The sequence below is a fragment of the Rhinolophus sinicus genome, chromosome 16 (genome assembly GCF_057876585.1).
Source record: "Rhinolophus sinicus isolate RSI-liver-muscle chromosome 16, RSI-T2T, whole genome shotgun sequence".
Lineage (NCBI taxonomy): Eukaryota > Metazoa > Chordata > Mammalia > Chiroptera > Rhinolophidae > Rhinolophus > Rhinolophus sinicus.
In genome coordinates, this window is record NC_142516.1 from 134,376,113 (window position 1) to 134,400,320 (window position 24,208).

The 24,208-nt window shown below is 48.5% G+C and overlaps 1 protein-coding gene across 1 annotated transcript in view; it reads right to left on the bottom strand.

The window, feature by feature from the left end:
- The window catches only part of SFRP1 (secreted frizzled related protein 1), a 48,859-nt gene extending 38,169 nt beyond the window's left edge, over positions 1-10,690 (bottom strand). Inside the window, exons 1-2 of the mRNA XM_019742135.3 lie at positions 9,746-10,690; positions 4,574-4,651 (exon numbers count right to left, since the gene is read on the bottom strand). Coding sequence (XP_019597694.2) covers positions 4,574-4,651; positions 9,746-10,289 — 622 coding nt within the window. The 5' untranslated portion in view covers positions 10,290-10,690. The remainder of the gene's footprint in view (positions 1-4,573; positions 4,652-9,745) is intronic.
- Between the last annotated feature and the right edge of the window lie 13,518 nt (positions 10,691-24,208).

The window sequence follows — 24,208 nt, forward strand, 5'->3', positions numbered from 1 at the left end:
AAAAATCCAGCAGGCAAGGAAAATTTCTGGGGGCAAAGTAATCTTTTTCCACAGCGAGAAAATACTGGGCTAAAAAAAAATTGCCACCTGAATTCTCAAGTTCAAAAAAGTGGAGAAGCCAGTACAAGAGAAAGCTCTAAACTATCTTACTGTGTTTCCTTGAAAATAAGACCTAGCCGGACAATCAGCTCTAATGCGTCTTTTGGAGCAAAAATTAATGTAAGACCAGGTCTTATATAATGTAAGACCGGGTCTTATATTATATAAGACCTGCTCTTATAATGAAATAAAACCGGGTATTATATTAAATTATGTTATATTATATTATAGTATACCCAGTCTTCTATTATAGTAAAATAAGACTGGGTCTTACATTAATTTTTGTTCCAAACGATGCATTAGACCTGATTGTCCGGCTAGGGTCTTATTTTGGGGGAAACACAGTAGCAGAAGTATATCGTCACGCACATTCCTACCAGAAAAGCTTACAGGTATTTGCAGATACTGGAGAAGAAGCTAGAGAGAGTGGTCAGAGGTGGGGTCCTAACCTCACAGCAACTACAAATCAGATCCGCACATCCCTGGGATAAGTCAACATGAAGGAAAGACAGCTATGGGCACTGAGTTGTTAACAGCAGGATTGTTAGTGTGGCAGCTTGCACGTACTATATTGGCCTGTTTAAGAGACGAGGGCAGCACCCTGTTGTCATACAGCAGGAAAAGCAGAGACAACAAAAAGCAGATCAGTCCGCCCTAAGTTAAGCACAGCAGGCAGGCTGACCACCATGTTGAATTCAGAGACTTTGCACCACCTAACTTTTGGCTTTCCCACATCTGGTGCTTGATCCAGACTGATCCAGCTGCATTCCTGAGCATCAGCACACAGGTGTTTCTACTGATGCTTTCCCTGTTGGGGGAAAAAAATGTGCTCTGAACTGAGGAGGTACAGTGCAGGGGTGGAGAGATTAGTGGCCAAGCAGACCAGCCAGAGAGTTAAAAATGTACTGCCCGAGGAGGAGGTAATGGGTTGGACACGCAGGAGTCCACGGAGGCACTGGCAGGGGGGCAAGTGTGTGTGCTGACCCAGAAGGAATACACCCCTTGCTCCTGGAGCTCACTGAGAGCTTTCCAACAACCTGACATCTTCCCACCGGGGATGTCAGAGCCACTTAATGCAAAGTTTGATCCCTGGAGTAGGGAGTAAAACATTCTTTTTCTTTTCCGTAGTGTGTCAGCTTGCATTGCTGAATTTCTTTGTTTCCTAACTGAATCCCATCAGCGTAGCTGACTGCCTCACTTACTTGAAATGAACTAAACTAGGAAACAAGTTTCTCAACAAGGCTGCATTCCCAGGGTGCTGAGAAGGGCAGAGCTAAGCTCAGCCCCTGCAAAGAGAGAAGGGAAAAACAAACTCCTATCTACTGTCTTATAAGAACATTATAAATAAAAAGGCAAAAAGTCTCTCTTGCATCCAGATCACAAAAGCCTGGCATACACCCATACCTACGCTGAGGAGACAAATGCCTTTAGGGCAAAGTCCAGCAGCTGTTCATCTTCCCTTAAGTGGGGGAGGCAGCATGACAGAGAGTAAAAGTTCTATAAACTCAAGAAGAAAATAATCTCAGGGCTAGAAAAACACAGTCCCAAACAGCTAATCTCTCAGATTCACCAAGACTTGACTGGTTATTAAAGTAAGATATACCCCTCCCTCCTATAAGCAGTGAGCAAGTGCTTGCTGACTTGGCAGGTACCTACTACAGTGGGAAAAGGAGATCCATCCCCAGGTGAGTTACCTGAGCACCCTCTAAACCAGGGGTGTCCAAACTGCGGCCTGTGGGCCAACTGCGGCCCGTGATCCATTTTTTATTGGCCCACAGCAAATTCTAAAAATATATTTAGTTTACTTAAATAAACCAGGTGAGGCAATACGTACTTCATCTCGAGTGAGTGGCCCGGCTGTTTGTGTATTTTACTGCAAATGGCCCTTGGTGAAAAACGTTGAAAAAAGTTTGGACACCCCTGCTCTAAACCCTCGCCCTACACCACAGGTCAACCTTCCACATTCAAATTCTTTCCCCAAGGCTTGCCTCTTCAGCTCATGTCTAGGGAATGTCTCTAGTTTAACTAGCTGCCACAAAGTCCCCAGCTACCAACCATAATTTTCGTGGACAACTAGGGGAAGAGGGAGAAAACCTGATAACAAGTTCGGGTTGGCAAGTTCCAGGCAAAAATCTGAGCATAAGCGTGGATTCTCTTCTCATAGCTCCTCAGCATTAACTTTGGCCTTGAGTTTCCACAGACCCCTGTCAGCTGGTGAGTTAAAAAATGACTCCACAATTCTCTAGGAAATCAGTGATTGGTGTTTGGTCAAAATTTTTTTTCAATTTTTAGTTAAATTTTAATTTATGCTAAATATTTTGGGGGGGAGCAAATATATGGTGACGCAAGGAGAACTGACTCTGGGTGATGAACACACAATGGGATTTATCGATGATGTAATACAGAATTGTACACCTGAAATCTATGTAATTTTACTAATAATTGTCACCCCAATAAATTTAATAAAAATAAAAAATAAAAAAATATTTTGGGATATGGCATCTAGCACAGTACCTTCCACTCAAGAAATGTTGAATGAATGAATAATCAATGAATGATCAGATGTATTGAATTTGAGTTTCTTAACTCACATTCAGGCATCACCTGCCAGTCACCTCCACACACTCAGTTCCAGGGTTTTCCATCACACTTCCCTCAGGAGCTGAGCCTTATGAAAGTTACATGAGCATATACATTAGCTAATATACTACCTTCCAGACTTTACTCTAACATGATTCCCTGGATTTGATGAAATGTCGAGGGGCCAATTTCTAAAAGTGAGCGTGGTGATTTACAATATCTGAAGCGGATCAATGAAATCCACGAGAGCGGCCCCTTAGTTATCCCTTGTAAGGATCTTTAAGGAACACAGCTACACCTGAGAAGAGTCTTCCTGCCCCACACGTGCAGCAAAAATTTTCTCATCAAGATCTCTGAGAAATTTTATTTACGTCCTTTTTCTCTATATCCAATGTGTCTTTAGGAAGGAATCTCATCCCCATTTGCGGGAGAAAAGCTTGTTGCTAAGGCAGTGGGGGGCCATGGCAGGAGCTCTGCCAGGCTCAGCCTGGCGTTTGGCACCCACTGACTGATGAGGCAAATGTGTGACCATTGAGAAGCAAATGTCACCACGATCAGATGGAAGGGTAATCAGAGCCCACTACAATTTTATCTGAGTTTATTTAAAATGACAAGAAAAAGGGTGTGACAAACACAAGCAGCAAAATGCAGAGTAGACCAAATCTTCCTAGTGGTCCTGCTGTCCTCCCCCAAGAACGAAAGAGGCAGGCAGAGACAGCTAGTGCAGAAATAAAGCACACAAAAGGCATCCATCCTCAAGAAGCTCTCTGTGGCAAAGGGTGTGAATTCTCCAACTTCTATCCTGTCACAATGACACAATCCCTGAGAATATGTCTGTTACACGTATAATTTCCTTTAACTCACACGTGCACTCACATATGTGCGGCTCATTCAAACACAGTATTCTGCCAGTACAAGGCCCTTATTATGCCTGGTTAATAACGTGGAGTAGGTTTCTAAAGGGACATAAAGACTCATGGTACCTACCGTTCTGCTTTTCCTGGTAAGAATTCTGTATGAAATCCAGCCCGAGGGACACAGCGCAGGCACCATGAGAAACGCACTGTTCGGTGTCAGGCTAAACCTATCCTTCAGCAAAGCAGGCCTGGCCCAAGCCACTTGCTGGCATCCATATAAAATGGAGGCAGGCGCAAGGGAGTCAGCCCTTCAAATGGATGTGGTTTACGTTTACTTTTCCCAGAGGAGAGACTCCCAGGGTTTCCGGGGCACAGGTCTTCTGCAGGACAGACTATAAGGGACCATCTCTGATAGGCCCCTTGAGATCTGCTCCCCAGGCCACATCCAACCCTTCTCCTGGGGCTGTAAGTGCTGATGCGAAGTTCCCTTATAAAGCCGGAGTGATGTGGGGGGAAAGGGAGAGAAGTCCTGCTACTATAGGGATGTCAATTTTCTTTGCCTGAAAGGACTCCTCTGAATGCCCTAATGATGGACTCTCCCCTCCCTGGAAAGGCACCCCATCATCAGCCTTTTCAGATCCTGGGTAGAGTGGTGCTGACACCTAGGGGTGGATGGAGAAAGAGCCAGCATGGAGAGAAGGCCAGCTCAAGCTGCCCGCTGCCAAGGAGTGGCGTTTCCCCTAGCTCCTGTCCACCTGTCCCAAGTCTCCCTCCCTCCATTCCTACAGAAGGTCCCTAAAAGCCTGTCCAGTGATCTCTCCTACAGAAGGATGAAAGCAAAATTTGACTTGAATAAAAACTGGCCAGTTCCCCACCCTATCTGGTCTTCCATCTGCCTGAGAAAAGCAGCCATTGGGAAGATTGGAGGTAGAAAATATAAAGCTCCATAAAGATGCATCAACAGGCTCTGTTCAGCAGGGCCAGGAGGAACCAGGGAAAGTCAAACCTCCCTGAGGAGGCCGGGGATGCTTTCTTACCAAATTCGCTCGCACAGAGATGTTCAATTATGGCTTCAGATTTCAATTCGTTGTCACATGGAGGACACACAGTTGTGCCTAGGAAGGGAAAGGGGGAGAAACAGGAGCTGTGAGTTACAGGGGTATGGGATGCAGGAAAGAACCGTCCCTGGGAAAGACATCAGCCCATGACCAGGATGAAAGTAGTTAAAGGTCTTCTTGAATTTCTCAAGGGCAACCTGAGAATCGAAAACAAGAGACCTGGAGCCCAGGGCCTAAACCTATAAACCGAACATGGTTTCCTGAAAATTTGGGGGCTAGAGCTGTTGAATATGGCACAACTTAAACCAACATTATATAGGGCTGGATGGGGCAGGTCCTATGAATTGTGGCTTGATGGGGTACGATGGGTTCCTGTGAAAAGCTGACTTTTCACATATAGTCCAGTTGTTTGTTTCCTGTTCGTTTCTCCCCTCTCCTTTAAATATTCCCCTTTGATTCCTGCCCCCTTTCCATTCCCAAACTCCCAAGACAGCAGATCAACCTGACCAGCTCTCTAGGAGCCAAGAAAAAAAAACTCTGCCAGACTCACAAACTCTAACCCCAGGCCCTGAACACCCGTCTCCAAAAGGGCTATTGCAGTATGAGTTCCTAGCAAGAGCTGCCAAATGGGAGGACAGAGGTGGATGGGAGAGACCCTCTGGAGGCGTTTTCACGGCACTGTGAAGTGCTTTGAAGAGGAGGGGTGTGTGTGTGTGTGTGTGTGTCCAGTGTGAGGGCCACTGGGAGGTGGCTAAGCCCCAGGGGAGGAGGCACCTGAGGCCAGGGCTAGAGGCCTCCTCCAAGCCAAACTTCTGCTGATCCTGGAGGGATCCCTAAGAGGTAAAGTGCCTTCATGGAAGGACAGGGAGAAAGTGGTACAGTGGAATCCCCAGAAGGATGTCTTATCATCACCCCTACCACCATCACCATCATCACTGCCATCATCATCATCATCACCATCACCACCTTTCAAACAACCTGGAGTTTAATCCATGGTCTAGGGAAGCATTACCATGTTTTAAGAGCACGCCCTCCCTGGCACAGCACTGGAGGCCACGCCAGCCTGGAGCTAAGGAGCATAGGAAAGTCACCACAAGGAAAGACGGTGTGCTGAGCGACCCCCGCTCACATATAAGGCTCTTTGTCCCCTCCTTCCCGTCCCTCTCCACTGCTTCTGCTATCTCCTCCTCAGTGAGCTCCCTCCTTTGTGGCTCAGTGAAATGGGCAAAGCCTCCCAAGATGGATGATAAGGAGGGAGCTGCACAGCTCCTAGGACACAGCTGATCCAGAGCTGATCACCCACTCCCCACTTCCAAGCAGGGTCCCTGCATGGCCTTAGTCTCTGTTGCCAGATTCCTCTCTCGCCTTTACTCTATACTCAAGGCCAAACACTATTCTCAGTGCAGCAAGAACCACAGCCACACCCCCAGCAAAAGACTGTATGACTGTCTTTTGGCCCAGATGTTGGAAATTTGGTTTTCACCTAGAGCTTGAGACTGGTAGTGTTCATAACAAAGGGAATACTTTATCCAAAATTTTGCATATGGTTCTTGCTTCCGTGGGGAGAAAAACAGGGAAAGGAAGCCCTGCAATAAAAGAAGGACCATGGTACTTAAACCAGGAGAGTCAATTGTGCTTTGGGGTTTCCTTGTTTAGGTTATTTTTTAAAAAGTAGAAGCTACCACATTGCAAGGTTCCATAAGTATAATCTTGACCAAACAAGTCGCAGAGCCAAAGCTATTGCCAGGTTGCCATCCACGCCACATACTCACATCATCGCATCTAGACACTCGGAGTTCCCTAACCCTACTGGCAGCCAAGGGCTCTGTATCCTACAGGGGCATTTTCCTCAGGCCCATCAGTTACTCTTGACCTTCCGTGCCTCTCAGGATGGCAGGAGCTCATTGAGGTGACCTCTGTGTGTTCTCAATATGGCTTTCCCCATCTTGCTTTCCTTACAGCCAACTCTGGAGCAGCTCAACCCAGAGAAGGGAGGAATGTTAATGCAATATTAATCTGTGCCCCCTCCAATTGTCCTTGGGGCCCCTCAGGCTGCCTCAGCAGGAAAAATCCATCCAGTCATTCATCTGCGAGGTAGAACTAAATCGCTGTTTTAAGGCATATTTAAAATAATATTTAAAGCAAAGAAACAAAAAACTAAAATGTTTTGTGTTTTATCAATATTTAAGGAGGAGTAGAGGAGAAAGTACAACACTGGAATCAGGATTAAGTGCAGTTTTAAAAATCAATGCACATACACGCACACAGCACATTCTCTCCCCTCCCCTTCTCTCAGACACATACGCACAAGTGTTCTCTCTCTCTCTCTCTCTCTCTCTCTCTCACACACACACACACACACACACACACACACACACACACACACAGAGCAGGCCTTTCCTGGGCAGCTCCGTGGTACATGGAGAAGGGACCTATAGAAAGTGCGAATGAGGGTACTGTGGCCTCTGCAATCTATGACTAAAACTACCAGGCTAATGTAATGCACAACATGCCTAAACAACAACTCAACTAAAAGTATGTGCTTATTCATACAACTTGAATCAGGAAAACCTGGCAGGGAGAGGAAACAACTATTTATCAGCCTGGGAGTACACAGGTCTAATGTAAGATTTAGAAATAACTTTCCTGGAAAAAGAAAACTTGCCTCTCCTATAACAAATGCAGCTTGGGCAGTGGTAGCCTTTTGGGGGGAAAGGTATCTTCTGACTCATTTCTCATTATCAAGTTTATCTTTAATAACAAAGAGCTACCAATACCCCAAAACTATACATGTCCAAGGATATGAACAGAAACCAGTCAAACCATGCAGAGATACGATGCTGTTTTGAAAATTCAGTTTTAATCTTAAAGAAAAAGAGGCAATAAAAGTAGTGCAAGTGTACTTATTGTTATCCACAAGTAGCAGTTCTTATTCCGGAGCCACCAGCCTTAAGGTAATGAGGTCCAGTAATGTGGTCAGTCTCAACCTGCCCCTACACACACACACACACACACACACACACAGAGCCCTCCCACCTCCATGCTCAGCTGACCATCTGTGGCCATTCAGCCTCAGAGGAAGTGATGTGGGGCTCCCTCCCACTGAGTGGCTGCAGTCCTGGGGAGCAATGGATGCCCTCTCAGGATAGAGCCTCTCACCAAAAATGCTGAGGGGAGAACCAGTTCCCTAGTCCCACACCTGAACTGGTCCTCTCACAGCCTTTCTCTCTGTTCAGCAGCTGATCTTGGGAGGGTGACTACCTGGGCACACCTGGGATGGAGGCAAGGGGAAAGGAGGATGGTACAAAGGTCCAGACTGAAGAAGTGGCAGACAAGTGGAACAGCAGCCAAGGAGTACAAGGCTTCAAGATGACAATTATTTCGTTTTCTGCTACTTCATCTCAGCCTTTTGGGGGGCTCATCTGGGAGGATTCTTTCCCCTTCATAAGGAGACACCCAGCCAGTCCCCACATCTCCCCCTCAGAACGTGTTCCCCCAAAGGTCTCCACTTCATGACTACCAGCTGTCCCAAAAAAAGGCAACTGGGAGTGGACTCAGCGCAAGCCGAGCAGACCACAGCCTCCAGGGACAGGGTTGAGCCAATGCCCCAGAGCCAGGCAGAGGAAGGGGAGAAGGAATATTCTGTGGGCAGCAGGGGCTGGCTCCACACCCGCAAAACACAAAGTGCTTTGTTTGCTCTAGGGAACTGCTCAGCTCCCGATCTCAAAGGGCTGCCCTTCCTGGAGGTTAACCCTGTGCAGACACCCAGGAAGCGGAGAGCAGAGGTGCTGAGACGTCACCCCTGCCTGCTGCCTTTCCCACCTAGCCGGGATCCATGCCACCCAATATTGGTCACACTGGACTTATCTTCTCCCTCCCTGGAATAAGCAAGAGCATTCAAAATTCGGGGTGCCTCTTTCCCCATACCTATCCCTACCCTCACTCTGGGGGAGCACACCCTTCAGTGGACATCTTGTAGGCATCACTTCAAGATGCCCTAAGTCAGCAAGCAGCCCCACCCCCCACCGTAAGCCCCCTTCCCAAAAACACTCCGGATTTAGGCCCCTGTGCTAACAGCACCTGAGTATGTGTCTCCCGGCTCAGATTACTTCTACATCCTTGAGTCTCAACTCTGCTTTGGAAGAATTAAGGGTTGAAATCACGCCTATAAAAGTTAGGCCACTGCGTTGGGTTTTTTGTTTGGTTTGTTTTGTTGCCTCTCTGGGATTTTTTTTCCTCCCACTTCAAGAATTGCCCTTTAAGCGGGAGGGACCGAAGAGGAACCTCAGGCCCTCGGAAACCAGAGGCGGTTAGGAAAGTCTCCAATTTGCGGAGCTCCGCTCCCCAAGGAGAGACGAACAATGAACTAATTACACCTTTATCTTTCTAATTACCTGAGGATTTGCGTAAATGAGAAAAGCCGGGGGTATGAAAGAGTGAGATACAAGAGGCTTTCCATCCCTAGCCCTCCTGAAGCTGTTACCTGAAAGGGGTGGAGAAACAGAAATCCCCAGTTTCTAAACTTTTTTTTTTTTCTCAGCCAGTTCTGCAGCAGTCCTGGTCTACTTGGCTGAATGACTAGTTAAGGAAAGAGTTGTTGTTTAGTTTTTTGGGTTTTTTTTTTTCAATCCTCATGGAACCTATTAAAACAAAGCTGCGCCTTAGCATGTTCCGGCCTTTCTGAGCTTTCTACACTTTGGGTTTGGTTTTTTCCCTATTGGCGCATCCCGTCTTCAGATGCTAAACCCTTCGGTGGGGACTTGGTTCCCTCCCAATAGAGAGACGAGCGGTTCTTTTATTTGGCGCATAAGGCTTTGTTCCAGGTATGGAAAAATGAGACTGAACCCCAGGAAGAGCCGCTCCAGGAGCAGGACCGAGTTTGTGTGGGGCGGAGGAGCAGCCGCCGCTGCGGGGGAAGCCCCGCCGTTAGTGCATCTGGGTCCGCACAGGCGCTAAGCAACGCCTTAGACGGACTGGAAGCTTTGAAAAATACTTCTGCACAGCTTGAGAGCAGTCTCTGGGGAGCACGTCCGAACTACCAACTGGAGCGGCGGCGGTGATCCAGCGGCAGGGGCTTTCCCGCAGCCCCCGCAGCAGCCCGGCCTGCCCCGGGGTCCCTGGCCGCTTGGGGCGTCCGGGGGGTGGCCTTACCTTGGGGCTTGGAGGCTTCGGTAGCATTGGGCGGGGTCATGGCGATGCAGACGTCCCCCTCGGGGAACTTGTCACACTTGAGCATCTCGGGCCAGTAGAAGCCGAAGAACTGCATGACCGGCTCGCACGAGTCGCGGACGGCCTCGCAGAGCCAGCGGCACGGGTAGATGGGCCGGTCCAGGCAGACCGGCGCGAAGAGCGAGCAGAGGAAGACCTGGGTGCCGATGTGGCAGTTCTTGTTGAGCAGAGGCACCCAGCTGCTAGCCTGCTGCTTCACCTCGGCCATGGTCTCGTGCTCCAGCAGGTTGGGCAGCACCATCTTCTTGTAGCCCACGTTGTGGCACAGCCGCAGGTCCGCCGGGATGTCCACGCACTGCGGCGGCTTGGTGTAGAAGCGCCCGCTCTGGTACGAGCCGATGTCCGACTGGAAGCTCACGTAGTCGTACTCGCTGGCCGAACCCGCGGCCAGCAACCCGGCGGCCAGCGCCAGCAGCACGCCCCCGGCGGCCCCGCGCCCGCCCCCCGCGCCGCGCCCGCTGCCCATGCTGGCTCAGCGCACTCGCTCCCGCGACGTCGGGGCTGCTTCGGCCGCCTCCCCGCGCGCGTCCCGCCGCAAACTTCCAGGAGTCTCCGGGGACAAAAGGGGTCGTACCCACCCTGGCCTGGGTCGGTGGCCGCGCGCTCCTGCCCAGTCCTCGGCGGGTGGCGGCCCTCGGCCTGCCGCGGGGAGGGTAGCGCGCGCGGCCTGAGTGCTGCCTGGGCTCCGGGGCGCGCGGCACCTACTCCCGAGGCTGCAGGACTCGAGTGCCCGGTGCTCCTGTTGCAAAGCCCTCGGAGTCTCCCGGTGCAGCCAATCAGCTCCGGGCTGCGGCGAGCCGCACTCATTTAGCACGTCAGTCACCGGCGCAATTAGCCAATCGCTTCACTTGCTGGAGGGTTTGGTTTACTAGAACCAAACACAGGTCAACACCCCTTAAAAAAACAAAATCAAAAAAATAAATAAATAAAAGAAGGAAAATAATGAGAGAAAATAGGAAAAGTAAAGAAAGAGGAAATAGAAGTGTGGGGTGGATCATGAGAATGTTTGACGCTGTAATTAACTTGCTTAGGTTCTCAAAGAAGCAAGGAATTTAACAATACTTGCAATTCCAGGAGCTAACGGAGACTCTTTTTTACACTTCTTCCTAATTCCAAGCAGCAGCCCACAGAACAAGCAGCTCACCTCTTCGGTTTTGTTCTGTGTAGCTGCAGTACAAAGACAAGGCGGTTTCCAGACAAACATGGGCTCAGAAAGGCAGAAGCGACAGAGGTCTGCTTTTTAATCCCCAGCCGGCCAGGCTTGGCTCCTGCAAAGACAAGAGGAAGGTGTAGTTGGGGCTGTTTGCTGGTTTAAAAATGCAGCACCTTTCCAGGTGGGATAACGGGATGGTGGCCCTCCAACAAAACCAAAGGCACTAAGTAAATGTTGCTCGGTGTGGCAGGAAATATTGCTGCAAAGGTGTTAGCTTTGGGAGGGCAGTTTTTAAAAGTAAAGGAAAAAAAGAAAAGAGAAAAAAAAAAAACCTACTCAAGTCCCAGCCCGACAGCGTGTCTGTGTGTGCACGCATATCCACATTGACATGTTTGTGGTGTAGAAAGCCAAAACATTAAAAACACATGTGCACTTATCAGCCTGGTGTGTGTAAATATCAAATCCATCACTCCGGCACACATGCTACATTCAGAGCTGGCCCAGGACCCTCAAGTCAAAACCACCGGCTCCCATTAGGGCAGAAGGCAAGCGGAGAATATTAGCAGAAACACAGCCTGGCCTTCTCATCTAGCCCCCCAGGAACAGAAGTCTCCATGCCACCCTCCACCTCAGAGTTCCTGGGAATTCTTTGCTTCAAACATTCCCCTGAGAGGGAGGGTCAAGCTCCAGAGACCTGGAAGTGTGACCATGGCTGACCCAAGGGACAAGAGACAGCAACAAGCAGTTCGTAGAGTTCACTGGGTCTCCACACTGCATGTGTCCTGAAGTGTGGGTGGAGAGAGGTGAAGGATGCTAAAAAATCCGCATCTGAGCTGTGTGATACTAGTGCCCCATGTGGCAAATGGGCCACAGATCTTAGAGTTGAAGGCAGACACTGTAGGAGGCGCTGCCTTGCCAGGCCAGTTTGTTTGCAAGGCTCCAGGGAAGCTGGCTTTGGACTCTGCAGACCAAATTTCTTGATGGACAGATTCCAAGTAAAACTACTTGAGTTTGTGAAGAAGCGAGGCTATTTTCTTAAAGCACTCATGCCCATACAGAGATTGTGATTCCACTATGCACACAAGCAGCAACTGCAGACGGTCAACTTCTCTGTCATTTTCTAGGCTAACGAAAGGTGCACCAAAACGAATGGGGCGGAAAGGAGGCAAAGCGATCTGAGAAAGATAAAGCACTACTTTGGATGGCAAAGGGTTAATCCCTAAACAATTGGTAATGCTCAGCCAGAGAAGCTGGGGAAGACATTCCTCATAAAGAATAGACTGCAGGAGACCGGGCAACTGTGTCTCAATTCAAGGGGCATTTAGAGAAAAATGTTGTTTGGTAGGGGGTCCTTTTCTGTCCTCCAGCCAGGCTCTCAGGCCCAAGCCAAATGTGACTGTTTACTCACTCCTCAGAAAGAGTTGTGTTAGTAGATAACATCCTCTCACCTCTGAATCCAGGCTTGACTGATCTCTCACTCATGTTTGCACAGTTTACCCTAACAGTGGGAGGACTTGGGTCTGTCCACCATCTCAATTCTGGAAATCTGTCCAGCTAACCACACGTCTACCAGTCCTGGAGTCTCAAGTCAGGAGTAAATCTCACAAAGCCTTTCAGGGGAGGCCCTAGCCTATGTCTGGTTGTTCCCCATTGACTTTGATTACCCCCAATCCCCAAGTCCCCACCCCATCCCAAGAAGATCTTACTGCTTTAGAGAGAGGCCTCTCAGGCCATGCCAGGGTCACAATTGTCTCAAGAACAAGCAGGGAGTGTGGATGTAAATAAGACCCCAGAACCTCCTGTACATTTCTGGTTCCTTCCAAGGCCCAGCTGGAGAGGAAGAACTTCAGTGCTCAGTCCCACTGACAGACTTTAACCCACACCTGGGCTTTCGGAGGATAAATTCCAGTCAGTTCACATACTATATAATGGGTGCCAGACAGAGGAGCCTGAAGACTTTGTATTGCAGTGCTGCATACGGTCTTTCGGTCCCTTTCATACTGTTACAGCGTGGCACTTCAAAGCCCAGGCTCCCTTTTCCCAATGGCAAGAAGGTGTATGTGTGTGTGTAGAGAAGAAAGTTTTAAAACAAAGGTTCTTTAAACATGCTACTAACATGACAGAGCTCCCAGAAACCTGTGTTCTTCAATATGAGGATAGGGGCAAAATACAACTTTAAACTTGTGTTTTTCATTTTAAAAGAGTTCTGATTTGCTCACACTTCCAGGTGCCCATACGTGAAACTTGGAAGTGGGTTCCCTGTTGCTTCATAACACCAGCTCAAGGAGGCATTCTACAGTCTGCCCGTTGCCCAAAGCTGACTGTGGGGCCAAGCAGGGTCATTGAGGGGCCTCCCAGGTGCCTACCTGGTGGCCTCTTCCCCCACACAGAGCTCCTTCCTGCCCTCTCCTAGAAAAACTGGGGGTGGAAGAGCCTTTCCAGCCTGTTCCTCCTATTCTGTTCCATTATCATGTCATCAGTGATTTTTAGGATACTCTCCAAAGATACAGTCAGAATCCTTTCCGGCAGCCAGGAGTGGTGCAGCAAGGCAGGAGATTCTCTTGCCTGTGGCTGGGTGGTGATAACTTTGGTGCATGCAGAGAAAAGCATTCTGGACCAGTCAGGACATATCGAATATGGCCTCGGTTGTGCTCCTTACAGGCTGGTGGCTCCAATGTTATCCCTCTGGCCCTAGAGTTCCCATCTGTAAATCAGCGCTGTAAATAATGCCTGCCCTGCTACCGCATGAAGTGAAATATGTGAATTCTCAATAGCTAGTGTCAGTGAGGCACACAGTTAGGTTTTCAGTAAAGTCTGAAACGTTTAGAGGGTATTCCACATAGGACATCATGAAGCACAGTCATGTTCTTACTTGGACAAGCTTCTTTTCCATCCCGCCTCTGCGGAGGTGCAAATACTGTGTCCACCTTATTGATCCCGAGACCCTCTGACTCAAGAACTGGCCTGACCTGCTATCTAGGGTTTGGGACTGTCTAGGAAGACTCATAAAAATTCAGAGTTGATGACAACTCCACCCCTAGCCGCTGTCACCTCCCTGCACCCACAGCACCGGGGCACCCTTCATCACAGCACTCACACTGATGTCTTATAACTGCGCGCTGTGGGGTATCTACTACATGGCTGTGAGCTCTGGGAGAGCCAGAAGCTTGTCTTACTTTGTCTCGCTTGTCCCTGCATCCCAGGCATCTAGCATGGTGGCAAGCATACCGTGAGTGCTCAGTAAGGCCCTCCACCCCAACAAATACAGAAACATGTAGGAGAGGGAGGAGCCACGTGAGCTACCCAGGCTAAGAGAGGTACTACACTTGAGCATTGATTTTTGCACTGCATTTCCTGAGAACCGAGGCAATAATGAATCACTCACAGTTCTCTTTGTCTGCAGGAAAGGAACATCTTTCCTAGATCTGAATCCTAAGGGGACTCATCATTCAGGCCTCCTACAAAGATTGCAAAGAGAGCGTGGCCCTTTTGCATTGGCTCTCCTCCTGTCCCAGAGCTGACCTATGGCCCGCTGTGACATCCAATTCACCTATCTCCCCAGGGCCTGCACCCACTCGACTGCTCAATAGAGGATGGGCATTGGGTGGTTTGATGAATGTAGTGGCCAATTCTGGGAGGAAAACAGAACTTCCTGTAGATCCTGCATAGACACTGACCCTCAGACCCTAAGGCAATCCTGTTTGAAAACAGAGACTGGTGCCTAGAAGGCTGGGGTTTCTGGGAGCCTCTGACAGCACTTGGGGTGGGGGCAGTGGGCAACGGAAGCTGGAAGGGTGCTCCACCTGTAACACCTGTGCCAGGTCCTGGCTTCAGAGCTCAAGGCTTCGAGGCTTTGCTGGGACACCACGAGCAGGAAAAATGAGTCTTTAGGAACCCCCCACCCCAGCCCCGGTGATCCCCGGAGTGAAAGTGAAGTGACACATGCTTCGGTGACAGGAGGCCCGTAAATCTGCTGAGATTGCTGCAGGGAGGGCAGCAGCCCAGGCAGACACATTCCCCTAGGAGCCATGTGCTTATTTACCTAACCCTTCGTAGCAGGCACGCCAGACAGCTCCACCGCCTTTCTCAAGGGTTGGAGCTGAGAACAACTTGGATATAAATGAGGTGCTGGGAGGAGGAGTGGGAGAGAGCCCATCATCACACTCCGTCTCCCTTCGGGAGAGCCTTTCCTTTCCCTCCCCTCCGGGTCTGGTGACCTCACCCTCGGCTGTGAAAGCACTTACCTCCAGGTCTCCATCTGGGCGGGTGGGAGGTCTTCTCCTCCCATTCTCCCTCCACCTGAATGTGCAACCCCCATCCGAGAGGCAGTGCTCAGCTGGGTTAAGGCACAGTGTCCCTTCGAAGAGTAAGCTGCCTTCCCGCAGTCTTTCCCAGTTTGCACTCTATGTGCATTATTGCATCGGGGCCTCATAAAAAGGCTCTGAGCTGGCAGAGAAGTTGTTATTCCCATTTCATAGAAGAAGACCCAGAGGCTCAGAGTGGTGGGACCCTCACCAGCAGTCCTACCACCAAAGCACTCTGGTGCCCGATCAACTGGGTCAGGGACACCGATCTTTGGATTCCAATCCTGTTGACTCCGCACTAGGCCTAATATCCTTTGTTAAATGCCAGTGCCTGGACTGTCATTACCTCTTATTATGAATCCATTTATCAGACTCTCCCAAGAGGCCAGCAGGAAGGAAAAGATGGTTCTGAAAGAGGGAGAGGATGGAGAGACAGATCTGACAGTCTGGGCAAATGAGTGAGGTGTCTTCCTGTGGGATCTTGGGATGGAAGGAGAGTAGGATAAAGTAGCGAGTGCCTGAGGGGTCAAAAGTGGGGGATTTGAGACTGCTGCAAGAGAGGGTCCCCGGGGTCAGTCCTGGGTTACAGAGGTGACACAGTGCTCTGTGCAGGCAGCTGCCAATAAACCGTGTGTAGCTAACTTACCATCATGCGGATACCCAGAAGAAATGCTCTAGGGATAAAATATTGTGAGCCATGGAAGGAGGAAGAGCACACTACATACCCATGAGACAGAGAGAAAGAACACTATACAAGAGCTGATGCAGGTGGTAAGGCAAGAGGTCTCTGTGGTCCTCTCTAGGGCCTGGACATTTTGAGAGTTTCATGGTCTTTCCAGGGGTGATATTAAAAATATTTAAAACCTGATGTGGCATGACTAATCAGATTGTATGTCAGACAAAAACCACCTGTGTCATCCTACAGGTGTGTGAGGGCTGGATCCCAGCCCTGGGGCAGTTCCAACAGAAGTGTGAGTGAATGTGCAGTTCCCAGGATGCACCAGGCTGCCTCCCGCCTCTGTGCTGAGCTCACGCTGCCCCTGCAGGCCCAGCTGTCCTCCCAGCCCCTATCCAAGACTCAGCTCTCCACCTCCTCTTGGCTGGCCCAGGGTCCCCCAGCTAGAAGTAGCCATGTTTACATGTCTAGAGCTCCTCTGGAGCTTCTTGAGGACAGAAACTATATCTTTTCCATCCTTGTATCTCCAGTACTTAGCCCAGTGCCTGCCACATAGTAGGTGCACAATCGACATGGGATCAGTGAATGAGATTGGCCCTATGACCCAGCTCTGAGCAGTGAGAAATAAGTGCAAGTTGGTAAGTGGGGCACAACCTTAAAGGGCGTACATCTTGACCATCTCCTCTTCTTCCTGCCTGGAATTCAGATACAATACCAAGACGTACAGCAACTATCTTGCAACTATGTGATCACAAGCATGAGGATAAATGCCCACACACGAGGGTGGAAAGATGGAAAGAAGCTGGGTCATAAGGAATAACCTGAGTGGCCTACCCTGGAATTCTTGTTAGGTGAGACCTACAATCTCTCTCCCTCACTTGCTTCAACCCAAAGTCATTTGGGTTTTCTCCTTCTCTTGCTAGAAACAAACCGAACTGACACAGGTCTATAGTTTAGGGACTCACAGCAGACAGGAAACTAAAAGGCTGACTTTCACTATCCCCTAGGACCATACTGTTTAACACGTGGTCCCCAGACCAGCAGCAGCAGTACCTCCTGGGAACGTGTCACAAATGCAGAACCTCAGGCCCCACCGCAGATCTATTCAATCAGAAGTTACACGTTAACAAGATTCCTAGGTGAATCCTAAGCACATTGAAGACTAAGAAGCACCATCCTAAGAAACTCTCCCTTGTGCCTGAAAGTTTGTATATCTTCCTCCTGTTTTGATTCCTATGGCTGTGAAACACTCTAAAGTGTCAGTGGATTTGTCACACACTTGCACCTGTGTCCCCCAACTTAGCATCCAACTGAAAGGGTCTTATGAACCTCCACTTTCCAGAAGAGGACATTGAGTGACAGAGAGGCTCATCAGCTACCCCATGTCCAGAGCATTAAGACAATCCTTCAACAATGAAACCAAGTTTTCAGGCAGCAAGAGTGGACAGGCAATTCTTTATAAGGAAGAGTGCTGTAGGAGGGTTGTAAAATCAAAGAGCAGGCAGCAAAGAAGCTTTGCCCTTTGGTCCCTCTGAGACGGAGTGCAGCAGGCAGGAGCCGACAGACCCTGCTTTCTTCCCCACGCGCTATAACATAAGCAGCTATATATCTGGAGGCTTCTGTAATCTTCTAGCAGTTTCACACTCTATCGTATTTAATATCTGTCACTACACAAACATTGCCTTTTCTCAAATCCTTCTAACACTTATAGTGTTACCAGCCCTCTCCCCCGCAAGAAAAGCATAATTTGCCCATCAAATCCTTTTGTTCTTTTTTTATTTTTAACTGTAGTCTAGACCACCAAATTACTTAATACACAGTATAAAGCTCCATAAATAACAGCTTCCCGAGAACAGCCACTCAGCTCTGGAGGACTTTCCAAGTTCTGCATTAACTCCTCGGGTGTAAAGGGTTTTCCAGCCATTTTGGTCCATAAATATATAACCGGCTGCTTCCTAAGTGGCCATATAATTCTTACCGCCATCACTCATGTTTTCTTTTATTGCCATTATCCTTGGCGCCTTGACAGAAGAATAAAATATTCTTTCTGGAGGATAAAATGCTCTATATCTTGAATGATTTTAACTCACCCAAATTCCCTGATTTTTGGTTTTATTTCCATCCCCACCCCAAGGATATTACCTCCTCACAATCAGGAGGTATTTCAGATAGGAATTTAATTCCATCCTCTTTTCTCTTGATATAACCTTTGCCTGGGCTAGGTCATGTGGGAAAGAGAGGACATCTAAGACGGATTTCCAAACACTTAAAAGAAAGACACAGATCAAAGATATGGTGGTTGGGGGGAATGTGTGCAGAGCAAAGGGTTGGGGGCGTGGATGCAGGAGGAGCTTGGGTTGAGATCAGAGTTACTCAAGACACCACGATTCATCTTGAAGCATCCATCTGCCTACCCATTGTCCAGCAACTCACAGAAACCACTGGGTGTGCTAGGGGGACACAGCAACAGAACAAGCCCACGGGGACCCCACCTCACCCTCACTGTGGCATTGGACACACAGAGATCCCCATATTCCTGAGGTCTAACAATTCTGTCAGGTTGAGAAACAACTCTCTCTCTCTCTCTCTCTCTCTCTCTCTCTCCCTATTTTTGTCCATCCCCCCACCCTACCTTGCCCAAACTATCCTAAGCCTAAACAAGTAGTCTCTCCGTCTTCTGATAGCTCTCCCAAAGGTTGGGAAGTTGTTGTCAATGAGAACAAGCACACTTATAAAAGATAAAAGGGGGTCGTGGGAAGGAAGAGCCAGGCAGTGCTAAAGTGCAAAAAGGAGAGAAAGCTCTGAAGTATGAGCTCCCTGGGGCCAGGGAAGTCACACTTCTAAACCTGTCTTGCTAGGAAAGACACTCAAGCCCCCTGGCTGTACCCTACCTTTCCTCCTTCCTCCCATGGCTGAGGCTCCCTTCACCTTTCCCAGATGAAGGAAAGCCCTGGATGGAGGCCTAGTATTGTAAAACACAGGGAACCAGAGGTAGTGACCCAAGGCTCACACAAACCCCTCCTTCGTGCTTAAAAAGCATGTATGATAAATGTGTAAGCCCAGGCTTCTCGTCTCCAAACCCCTCTCCCCTTATCTTTCACACGTCATATTTCTCTTGGTGCGGGCATAACTGACCCTGGAACGCGAGACCTGCAGGCTGCTCAAATCAAACCCAGTGACCCCTCTTGTCCTCCGGAGGAGGAATGTTCCTGATGGGAAATGGGTTGCAGAGGAGAAGGGGTGGTGGACACACGTTGCGTGATTGCTGAATGTGCCCTGCAGAGTGGAGGTAAGGAGGTGTGAGGGAGACAGAGCAGGGGCAGTGGCCTGATTCCACAGAAGCTCCCCGCTGCCTCTCCTCCTGCTCCTCAGCAGCCCACGCTGCCTCTCCATTTCCATTCCTGGCTCTCCTACTGGACTCTCGGCCACTTTCAATACCCTTTCTTCCTATTCTAAGGGTTCCAGATGGGCTGCCCTCTCCACAGCTGATTTTCAAGGGCTCTTCCTGGGAGATGAGACATTCATTGGCCCATGAGCTAGCTGAGTAGCTCCCCTTTGGGGCCCATGGTGGGCAGGGCTAGAAAGTGGAGTGCTGGGGGAGGGACGATCTGTGGAATGCAGCCCTCTCCCCAATACTCAGAGGCCAGCCAGAGGGGCATAATAGAATACATTAGTCCCACAGCCCATTCAGTCCTGCCTCTTTAAGAATAACGGCGGCAACTGAGCTGATTTTTGCCAAATGACTGGCTTTAGTCCTTTCGGAGCAGAGTGGAGCCCACCAGACAAAGTCCATATTCAGGGCTTCAGAAGGGGTTGGCTAATGGGCACAGGGGCAGCAGAACCAGGCTACTTCTTGGGACCCACACTCAAAGAATGCCAGAGCCCAAGAAAGAGCCTTCAGGCTGACACCAGCCACCCAAGCCCATCCCTAGACAGAGCCCACACTGGTCCTGAGGTAGGTGAAGAAGTTACTGCCCTGAAAACAGGGAAGACAGATTGTGTTTCAAATGTGGGACCTGGTACCAGTGGTTGACTCTAGAACAATCTTTATTATTTGGAGTTTTACATAGGAAACATCAACTTGACTGCTGGAAGGGAATGATGCTGTAATAACATCAATCTGCTGTTGTGGACGGAGCTCTGGGCTGAGGCCACTTTTCCAACCTGAGGTAACTGAGTGACAGCTGCAGTCTCTTTACCTCTCTAAGACTAGGTCCTTAACTCACGAGGAAGTTGAGCCAGATAAGCTGTAGATCCCTTCAAACTTTGGAATTTTATGTAAAAAGAAAACTCTGACCACGCTTCCTTTACTTTACCATCTCATGCTACGTCAGGAACTCTGAAGACACCACGATTTGGAAAACTGAAAAGCCCAGCGCAAATGTTAGTGATAATTATGCCCTTTGACAAAGATCGGTGTGAAAAGAGCACAGTCAATACGCAAAATAGTTATTTTGATGTGATTTCTTTTTTATTCCTCTAATAGGTATGTCAAAGTGGAGGGACGAGAGTCACCACTGGCGTAGCTGTGACGAGCAGACACCTGCAATGTGACCCCCACACAACCCTGCGTTCCCCCAACACATGCTCTTTTTTGCCATGGACACACTCTGATCACCCTGAGGGGCCCAGGACTTGGTTGCAAGCTTTTAACACTTTGCATTTTTCTTCTTATCTATTGCATTATTAATGTGGAAGATACAAGAATTTTGTCTAGATTTTTTGTGCACCTGAGAATGTAACTCTAAGCACCCAAAGATTGGATGTTGAAAATGGAGTATCTTAGGGGGGAATATTGCCCTGCTGGTTCGGACCCAGCTATCACCTACTCAGTGAGGTCTTTCCTATTTAAAATTGCACTCAGCCCTCGCCATCATTTGTTTTCCCCTTCTACTTTATTTTCCTACTTCCTTCTTCTGATCTTCTAACACACTATATTTTGCTCATTTATTTTATTGTCTGTCACTTCCCACCACCACCACCAAAATGTAAGCTTCCCACGGGCAGAGATTTGTATCAGTTTTGTTCACAACTATATCCCATAAAACAGTGCCCTGTTTCCTGGTAAGCACTTACAAAGTGAAGGCTGAATGAATGAATATATGGAAAATAGAGGATAAAATCATATATGTAGTGTGATTCAAACCTTACAGAAAGACTAGAAAGAAGACAAGGAAGAAGGAGGGAGGGAAGGAAGGAAAGAAGGAAAAAAGCTAAAGAATTTGAAAATAGGCATACTGTAATGTCCAGTATGTATAGTTGTTGGAATCATGGGTGGTTTAAACTGTCTTCCTTTTGCTTTTCTTCATTTTCTAAAATTTGTACGAGGACCATATATCACTTTTGAAAAAAAGGGTCAAAGTATAAATATTAATGTTAAAGAAAAGAAAATGGGTAAATCGAGCATAAATGTTTTTCTCAGGCAGAAGAAACAGTGTGAGTCTCTAATATTAGCCTTAATTACACAGGTTCTTAAAAATCCTGCTTCATTTGAAATGTCAGGTAATTATTGCAAAAGATTTAGTGTGGGAGGGGGGTAAGCGATGGCTCACATTTTCTGGATAATTGCCCCCATTGTCCAGGCCACGCTGCCTATGGAGTCATATTCTACTTCTTCCTTCCAGACCACACAGAAGTGAATATGGAGAGACAGCTCTTAGTCCAGAAATCAATCAACAAATACTTAATGAGCTCCTACTACGTGCAGGTTCTGTGCTGGGTGAGCATCGTCGCTCTCCCTCATACACACGCCCTCCTCTGTTGCTCCCTCTTACCTCTCACCTCCCCAGTTTGCTTTGCTCAGGCTTCCTGCCCTCCCAGGGCAACACAGGCCCAGTCTGGGCATCTATTCATTGCATCATACACCCACCCTAAGAGAAGAGATTCTGAGCTGCTTCCACCAAGGAGCATAGGAGAGTTTGAAACAGGCTCAGAGACGTTTAACAGCCTGTTCGAGGTGGAACTGTAGGTCATTGGTAGATACCAGGCCTCTGAACTCCCTCCTAGCCCGCTCGCCTCAGTCCTGTCCACCCTTCTGGCCACACTAGGCGTAGAACGAGCACTGCCTAAGGTAACCCACCCATAAGATGGCCACGCCAAGAGGGAAACTGGGAAGGTCATATACCTGTCATACTGGGAGAGCTCTTGGCAGCCAGTCTTTCCGGGCCGCAGGAATTCATCCTGTAATAACTTGCCACACAAAACACACCTCTCCCGTATGGACTGGACCTTGTCCCAGGATGGGAGGGATGGTGAAAAGGCTTCCTTGAGTGCCACAGAGAGTATCTGAGCTTCCTACCCAGGCCTGGGGGTGTTTGCTCTGAGGAAATGCTGGACAAGTTGTGTGTCACCCAATATGAGAGCGTGGTGGTTCGAACACTGGGGAGTGTGTCTGGGCATGTGTCAGGATCCAGCAAAGCTTGCAAGGATTTCCCGCCAAACGAATGAAGATCCTGGCAGAGTGCAACAATCACTGGCAGGAATCCTTGCTCTAATTGGGATCCAGGCTTGGCTGCTCTGGAGGGCGGCAGTATGTGAGTGCCGAGCCTTGTTCTCCACAAACACTTCCCTGCCCCATCTCCCAGCTCCGTGGTAGGGTACAGACCTGGGACACTCTGGATAGCATGTCGCTAACATCACCAATAGCTCCTTTTCTCTCCACTTCTCCCACAACAAAATGCTTTTGATGTCCCCAGAGGTATAAACCCAGGAGACCTCAACCTAAACAGAGATGGCCAGAAAAGACCAGATTATCTCCTTCTCTTCAGCCTCAGCTGTGTGCTCTGGGACTCTAGCCCAATTTCTGTGCAGCCCACCTCCTGAGGTCCTGATTAGGAGACCTGAGACCGTGTGTGGTACGGGCCTTCTTCCTTCCCCCACATCTTCTATGCAGGTAGACAACGTCAACCAGAAGTACAATAGCATGGCTGGTGCTCCCAGCTGGACCTTGCAGCATGGGGGACCTGCTACTGGGAGAGGGAAGGAACCCCAGGGCAGGTGGGGACTCCACACTCAGGGAAGTGTTCTCCAGAAGGAAGGACAATCCCTCACCTTTCAGGGCATGACCACTACTCAATCAGCATCTTGTCTTGATAAAGTTGTAATAGTTCTGGAATTTTAGTCATTCATTCAGCGCCTCTGTGCTGGGCCCTGTGCTAAACCAGAGGGAATCAAAGTATACACGAGACAGGTCCACTCTCAAGGTATTTCCAGCCTTCTGGAGAAGACCTCATTCTGCCTGTCCAGGAGCTGAAATAAAATCCAGACTCTGACTCAGTTCAGATTTCCTGAATGCCTTCTTTGTGTCAGACACTTTGAGAATCATTTATACAAAGATTAGCACAATAGAATCTTCTTAGCAAGTCTAGGAGATAAGTTAGTTAGGAAGAAACTGAAGGTGAGACATTAAGCAATTTGCTCTAAGCCACACAGCTAACAAACAGGATAACTGAGATCCAAGGCTCAGAAGATCTTTAACACTACCTGGTGGTAGAGGCGGGGGTTAAGGAGAAAAGCGTTAATCGAAAAGTTTCACTTTGGTTGTTTCCATGTCTTGGCCACTGTAAACAAAGCTGCAATGAACATTGGAGCACACGTGTCTTTATCTCTAAATGTTTTCAGATTTTTTGGGTAGATACCCAGGAGAGGGATTGCTGGGTCATATGGCAATTCTATTCGTAATTTTTTGAGGAACCTCCACACCGCCTTCCATAACGGCTGCACCAGTCTGCATTCCCACCAACAGTGTATGAGGGTTCCTTTTTCTCCACAGCCTCTCCAACATTTGTTACTATTTGTCTTGTTGATGATGGCCATTCTGACTGGGGTGAGGTGATATCTCATTGTGGTTTTGATTTGCATTTCTCTGATGATTAGTGATGTTGAGCATTTTTTCATATGTCTATTCGGCAGTAAGAAAAGATGATATAGGAACATTTGTGACAACATGGATGGATCTTGAGAGTGTAATGCTGAGCGAAATAAGTCAGACAGAAAAAGCAGAGAACCATGTGATTTCACTGATATGTGGTATATAAACCAAAACAACAAAAGAACAAGACAAACAAATGAGAAACAGAAACTCATAGACACAGACAATGGTTTGGTGGTTGCCAGAGGGTAAGGGGGGTGGGGGGTGGGGGGTGGGAGATGAGGGTAAGGGGGATCGAATATATGGTGATGGAAGGAGAACTGACTCTGGGTGATGAACACACAACGGGATTTATAGATGATGTAATACAGAATTGTACACC